At 38.5% G+C, this 7,861-nt stretch overlaps 1 protein-coding gene across 1 annotated transcript; it reads right to left on the reverse strand.

Annotated features, from left to right (window-relative positions):
• Positions 1-284: 284 nt before the first annotated feature.
• Positions 285-4,131, reverse strand: HRSP12 (heat-responsive protein 12). Its single transcript, XM_009572710.1, has 5 exons — positions 4,027-4,131; positions 3,418-3,472; positions 2,484-2,552; positions 777-832; positions 285-347 (listed from the first exon to the last, which is right to left on the reverse strand). Exons 1-5 carry the CDS (start codon positions 4,105-4,107, stop codon positions 285-287), a joined length of 324 nt encoding a protein of 107 aa, XP_009571005.1. The 5' UTR covers positions 4,108-4,131.
• Between the last annotated feature and the right edge of the window lie 3,730 nt (positions 4,132-7,861).

The raw sequence follows: 7,861 nt of genomic DNA on the forward strand, positions 1-7,861 counted from the left end.
TAATATCTGAACATCCAGTCACCATCACAAAGTAAGGGCCCTGTCCTGCAATCAAGCTCGGCTGATCAAGCAGGACTCCTGGAGGTTTCAGGGTGCATAGAACTCACTGTAAGCTTGTATTTTAGAGAATCGAAGGCCACAATCCAGAAGAAAACACCTTTCCTCAGTAAGTTTAGTGATTTCAACTGTATGTAACTGCTGATGGTCAATTGTAGGAATAGGATGTAAGGGAGCAGTATTAAATCTAAAACTGCCGTCGTAGGATATTCAGTCTCTATTTATAGTCAGGCTGAAGCATCTTGCAGGGGACCCTGAATGGCAACAGCTTCAATCTCAACTCGGGCACCCTGTGAGAAAACAAGCAGGAAACATATTAGGAATTTAATATATCTATTTTACGAAGCAAGTGGATGTATAACAACCTTGTAAGAACAGAGTGACATTTGAGGGAGATTGTACTTCTGACAGTTGTATTACTAATTTAGCAATGTTAAGTAACACTGAAAATTCATTTTACTCTTACTTAAGTATCATAACCCCTTATTTCTAGTGTTGTAGCCATCTTCCACCGTAAAGAAATGTATCTCTCATATTCAGATCTCTTATCATGTGTGGGAATAAGACTGGTATACTGGGAAAAAAACGAAATACTTAAGAGTCTTCATTAAAATAATTGCAATTGAAGCTATTCCAGAATAAGAAAAGCTGTCAGAATGCTTCAGAAGTAAGGAATTTCGCAAAATTCTTTTTTTTGTAGGCAGAAAAGTGACACTTACTTTTGGCAAAGCGGCAACCTGATAGGCTGCTCTGGCTGGGAAGTTTGTCTTGAAAACTGTAATTTAAACAGAAACATCCACCAACATCCACCAATCACTTAACTTTACTTGATAAAACACAGTTCAAAGTAATCTGTATAAAATGCAGTCATTGGAACAGTTTCAGGTTCAAGGCTTCAAGACAAATAGTCTTCTGTGCCAGCTATCATTTCCCCCTTGTTGGTTTTTTTTGGTCACTGGCTGGTCTAACATCTCAGCGAGCTACCATTCATTATCGAGAAGGCTACAGTTGTGACCTAGCAGCCAGTGATAACTTGCACTCTGCTGACACTGCATGGCCTTAACACCAACTTGGCTGAAAAAGAAAGATTAAATCAGAACGGTGATCATCCAATTGCAAAGACCAGAAAGTGGGAGAGGGCTTTCACAGACAGAGCAAGAAGGAGAAACAGGCCCCTGCCAAAAGAGTCATGAGCAAAGATCCCAGATTTGCCTAAAGTCAACAGGGGCCAATCATACTCATATCAAAGGAAGGTGGAGTTAAAATAGGCCCTTGACCTATTCCTCCTTGACCTATTCACAATTAGGCCTGGCACTCAAGGATATTAAAAGAACAGGATGGGGGGGGGGAAGGGAGGAAAATAAAAAGGGTATTGGTCAAGATATAAGAGCTAAATGTATCGAATCTTAGAACAGTTTGGGTTGGAAGGGACCTTTAAAGATCATCTAGTCCAACCCACCCCCCTGCCATGGGCAAGGACATCTTTCACTAGATCAGGTTCCTCAAAGCCCTGTCCAACCTGACTTTGAACGCTTCCAAGGAATTTGCATAATTAAATGAAAGTTTTACTAGTGAGAGTTAACACTAAGCTCAGAAATGTTAATTTCAGGGTCCTGCACTGACAAGGCAGGATAATAACTCACAATCAAAAAACAGAAACAACTGCTTTCTTGAACTACAGGTAGGAGGCAACAAGTAACTAAGTATCCAGCTGGTCTTCTTTTACCCTGCTTAAATGTACACACAATTCCATTTTGACATGCAGAAGACTATGCTGATAGCTCATAAATAAAAGACTTCATCCAAGACCAGATGTTGCTATCTAATTAAAGCCCAAAGCTATATAAATAAGGAACTTATGTGCATACTCTCCCAAATTCTTCTGCAAGATATGGCTCATCAATAGGAATAACCTGTTTCAGTCTACACTCAGTTTTGTTAACCAAGCATTATTCTTTCTTTTCTTAAGTGGAGCAGCATGGCTCATCCTCATATAAAAAATGAGCCCTGTCCCATAACAATAACCCACAAATCATTTAAAGATACAAACAGACTTTAAAGAAATGGAGATACAAAATCGGAAATTAAGCATTTGAAGGCTCCCTACAGTAGAATTATATTAGGGACAACACAGAATCTATCAAGGTAAAGAGGCATGGAAGATCATCCTGTAGGGATAGCAGGAGTTGATCTTCACATGACAGTGAGCTAGTGGGATGGTAGGACACAAATCCACAAGAAATTGGGCTGTGCTTGATCTGGTGCTTGCAAATTAATTTTTTTTTTTTTTTTAAATGTTATATTTCTACTGGAATCTCAAAGAATCTAGAACTACATCATCTGAGTCACTAAAACACTTTGCTTACTGTGAATATAGTTTGTTCCACAAGCCATGCTGGTAAAACAGAAAAAAAAGATCTACTTACATTGTTTGTAAATATCATTAATGTCATTGAAGTCCTTCATGTCTGCCATCAAAACCGTAGTCTTCACAACTAGAAATTACATATCTGCCATTATTTTGGACCTCTGACTTTTATACAAAAGTTGAAAATCTTTAGTGCATTTCTTGCTTTTATTTCATAAATTTCTCTCAAATATTCTAAACATATTGACCATTAGAGCTATCACCTAGAGAATCATCTAAAAAATCTGAATACCTAGTACATAACAAAACTTTAAGGAACTAGACATTCCTGGCCAGCTCTGAAAATATCTGTCTTAAATTTTGTTCTAAGCCCAATTCTTCCAAGAGGCACAGAACTGATAAGCAGGTCAAATAAAAAAAGCTGTTGTAAGCCAACTGTTGGCAAAAATTACATCATATATAATATCTGCTGCCAAAAAAAAAAAAAAAAAAATCCATAAAAGGCCTGAAGATATAGTCTGGGCTAGAATTTTTTACCCATGACTGCCCAAGCCAACATTAATCCTGGTTTGGCTCTGCTATTAGAGTCCTCCTGAAAAAAGGCACTGAAAGTGCCTAGAATATTAACACCATCGATACAGACCTGCTTTTACCTTGAGCAAAGTCTAGGGTGCTTAAAACGCCTGTAGTCAGTTGCAGCTCTGTCTATACATGAGTTTCATCAGTTAGGATTAAAATATTGGTACTGTGGACAGGAACTTATGATGAAAAGTAGTGTCCCATTGAACACTTGCACGTTGATTTACTTCTTTTCTTTTTTAACCCAGACTCATGATTCCTTTTGTCTCCTTCAGCTATTGATAACAACTGCATGTTTAGCAAACAGCTTTTTTTTTTTCTTCTTTCTTTAAAAGGTCCCTTAATTTTTTTTTTTTTTCAATCCAGGTAGGTAAAAACAACCACTTGTTTGCCACCATCACCGCAACACTTACCATTGCCATAGTCACAGCCTGCAGCTTTCAGGATTTCTCCCATGTTTTTTAGAGCCTAATGAAAAATGAGATAAAAATCTTTAAGTATCAGCTGGGTTGTATTTAGCTAAGTATGTAAATATGAGTTGTAATCTGGCTACATCCATGTTATAGTGTAAGTTCACCCAGCAAATCTTCAGCGGTCATGAGTAAGCAAAATCAGAAATAGTAAATTAATAAAAGGGAGCTTCTAATAAACCACAAATATTAAACCGTCCATTCATTAGATGTAAATGCATGATGGAGCGCCATCTCATCCTACCTATTACCTCACACAACCTCTTTGCTGCTGGGGGAACAAACCTTTCCCTATCTCAAAGCCACGGTTTTTACTAGGGTCTGAACCTTTGTTACAAACATTGCTTCTTTCCTACATGAAATACAGATTCCTCCCCGACCCCCATGGTTTTTGAGTAGAAAATGACAGGGATAGGATGGAATGACTTCCTCCTGCTTTTCCCTCAGCTTGGAGGATGTGAAATGCACTCTCCTGGGCTCTTCAATTTCTCATAAGTCCGTGTTTAACTAAGCACATGCCAATTACAAGTTTATTGCTAGAAGACATCTTACCTGCTTAGCTTCTTCCTTTGCCCCTCCAGAGACAAGCTGCCCAGTGGAAGGTTCTATACCTATCTGTCCTGCAATGTACATCGTCCGGTCTACCAGCACTGCTTGGCTGAAAACATAAGTGACATTTTAGGTTTAACGTTTCCTCATCGAAACATTTAACTATCTAAAAGCATACTTCACATTTTCTTCAGCAGTATCTCAGAAAGATAGAGGACTTAGGTTACGTGTGCACAAGTACACACAGTCTTACGTTCAATCTGCTTATGCCTTGGGAGACCTGGGATTAGATCACCTATGGAAAGACATAGCTACATCTACATTAGCATAGTTCTGGTTTTGAGGTAATAAACCCTCTTTCTTGAAACGGCAAAAGGCATGAGTGCAGCAACACAACACTAAACACAGCTACACAGCTTTCACGCTGCAGATAGCACAGAGGGGAGGCAGAGTAAATAAATACTTTTTGCACCTGCCCAGATAAATATTCCATCCCAGTTTGATAGGTAGACAATAGCTTTCATCTACACCCTGGCTGATGAGCAATGAAGTTTAAAAAAAAAAAAAAAAAAAAAAAAAGCCGATTAGTAAATTTACCATTTTCTTCTCAAACGGGCACCATGATAAATGAGTTACAGCTATGAGATGAAGCCCTGCACACTAGTTCTCTGGCATTATTCCCCCAGAGTCATGAATTTGGCCCATCAGCACACCACCTTGATCACTCCATTCCCAGAACAATCACTGCCCTCTCACAAAATAACCTGGATGACCTGTTAGCTGGGTTAGTTCAGAAGAATGCAGAATTCAAGCTATTTGCAAAACATTTTTATATAAAATATCAGGTGTGTTTCTGCTGAAGTAGAGTTGGCAATTATTAATGTCTCTAATTACCACAAAGAGATCAAAAGATTAAAACAAAGATTTAAATTACCTAGCAAACATTATGGAAGAGATATAATTTACTTCTCTTCAGCTGCTAATTAAAAATATTTTGCAAAGAAATTATAGAAAGATTCTTCTGAAAGTGTTTGTGGTGTGTCAACACTGTTTTTTCTTATCTCTTTCCATTCCACAAGAAAATGCATTGTTTTGACAGTTCAACAAACCTCTCAAGTTACAGAAATTAGAGTTAGGCACCTCCCTGAAGTATCTAAATTAGGAGGTTAGCTTCCTTTAATGTCAATGGAGAAAGAAAGGGACTCTTTCAGAAAACATTTTTATTACATCTCTTAATTGAGATTGACTCAATTGGATTGGCTCAATCCATTGACTTCACAGGCGACCAACCTAATTTAAGGATTCAGTAAAATTATTACGGTTAGGCAATCCGAACAATGCCATCACTCCCATCTTTCCTTTTACCCCTGTCCTCCATGTATAGGAGAATTACATTCTCTTGTAATTTCATAAGGGGAAAAAATAGCCAGTAACTTAACTGATATAATAAATTTATCTTATGTGGTGATTATTTTCTCTATCATCAACAAAACCGGAGTAAATCACAAAACTACACCATTTAAAGAAGAGAAACTAATGAATGAAGTAGTTTTCTAACTAATGCAGTCTTGTTGATAGAAAATATGTGTAGGAACCAAAACCACATGCTTCTTTAATTTTATTTTCTTTCCTACCATGTCCTGCTTTGTTTGAGGCACAGGCCCCTTAGACCACAAAATTCTGTTTCTGTTTGAAGCACAGAGAACCATGCAACAACAAGGTATGAGTTCTCTCAAAAAAAAAAAGAGATTGTCTTTTACTGCTTATTATAAAGCAAATGACACAATGAAACATTTATCTCATCAGGCATTCGGACAGTCCTAAATCACAAATAATTGGGGAAAAAACAAGCTGAAGCCTTCTGATATCACTGCCAGATCAACACCTGCAGCAGTCTTATTGGGTCCCCTTCTCTGCTCCTCAACTTTCTTCTCTTGGTATGCTTACCAGTGGAATCCTCCGTTCACTAAGACTATTAACAATTTACCAACGAAAGGGTATACTTCTACTGTAGTCAAATGCATGAGTGAAGCTCAGAGAGACTTCAACTACACAAACCCCAATCACACTTTAACTGCACATGTATCCTATAACTAGGGTGAAGCACACCTACTCTTTAATCTCCGATTCAGCAGAGATCTGAGTGTGTGCCTAAAGTCATTCAGGTTTCAGTATACCTAAGTGCATAACTGGACAGACGTTATGACCTTAGAAGAACATCATCCATCAGAGAGATGGTGTTAAGAATCATGCTCTTTAAAGACAAGGACGGCAAAGTTAATCAGATCTTCTTTATACAAATGATTGTTGATACAAAAGTAGTATCTCTGCTGTGCCTTTTTAAAAGTTTAATATCATTAGTGAGATATGTGTATATATATATACACACACGTACACACTCACACGCATAAGTCTTTTTATGTATCTATCTACCTACTTATCTAAAGGTACTGGAAATCGAATGCAGTAAAGGAAATACAAAAATACATTAAACATAGGTCACCAAAAAGCATACTGAAGGGCTGTAACAGAACTTGGAATGCAGCCCATCCATTCCAATTCTTCATTCCTCTGTTACCATGCTCAGACTCCACAGCAGAGATGTAGCAGTTATTTCTTGTGCAACTTTTGGTCCGTGGACTTTGACAAGTTTACTGAAACCTGGTAAACTAAGTTAGTGATAAACTTACTGATGTTAGACCCGTCATATAATTAACAGGCTGCATAATAAGCAGTATTTCATCAAGAACTACCAATAAGCACTCCAATGTTGGAGTGCAGTTAATCCACAACAGAAGCGGAGAGCTATGTTGAAGGCTAGGCCAGTTGGGGTGGGGGTGGGGGTGCATGCAGCTGAAGAACTGTTGCCTCCCCATGTCTTAGATGTTCTCCTAACTACAAGCGATGCCAGGCCCCTGGCTGCAATCCAGTATACTGTTGGCAGAAGTTAACCTTCATGTCATGTCTTTCTGCTTCTACACTTTATATTTCTCCATCTTTATATTTCCTATAAAGAACACACAGCTTGATGCTCAGGAAGCTCAGTTTCAAAGTAACGGAGACAAAAATGCACGTGGAAGGCACTAAGATGCTACAAGTGGAAAAGTTTAAACGAAAGGAGTCTGTGTTTGTATTGGGAAAACAAAGCCTGAAAGTAGAACTAAAAATTCTTAGAAAATGCCCTGGTAAAAATCCCTCAGTACCTTAGATATAAGAGTCTGCTATAGTTATTGAACATTTTTTCACATTCAAATAGCAGAGAAACCTTTCTCCCATTAAAATTGGGATTTTTTTTTTTTAATTACGTTCAGAACTGTTGCAACTAACAACTTACCTGTGAAAATGTTGAACAACACCTTATATATTTTTACAGCAGTTAGTTTTTAGACTGAAAAGTATTTAAATCTTCTGGCAGTCACATTCAAAATAAGAAAAGATTTGCAGTTCCCAGGCAGTGAAATCTCCAACTGCCAAAGCACATCCTGGATGGGGCTCGGTCTTCAGTGTCCCTCGTCTCCAGAGACAACATTCACTGCTCACTCGCCTATGCAACATGCTTTTTCCTAGGCAAACTTTTTTTTTCCCTTGAGAGGAATCACTCTTTCTCTTGCATTTTTTTTTCATTCATTGCTTATCACTGATTTCAGAATTATTTTTCCAAACTGACTTTCTGAGAGACATTTTAAAACCTCACTTAAACAGATCAGGACCGCCTCCCCCAGCCAGGCCGAAGTTCGCTGCTAGCACTGCAGACCCACCCGTGCTGTAGGGATCCAGGTGTCCGGGGGGCGGGGGCGTGGGGGGGAGGTCACCGGGGAGGATATCGGTCCCTGCGCGG

Source organism: Fulmarus glacialis, unplaced genomic scaffold, assembly GCF_000690835.1.
Source record: "Fulmarus glacialis isolate BGI_N327 unplaced genomic scaffold, ASM69083v1 scaffold37112, whole genome shotgun sequence".
Lineage (NCBI taxonomy): Eukaryota > Metazoa > Chordata > Aves > Procellariiformes > Procellariidae > Fulmarus > Fulmarus glacialis.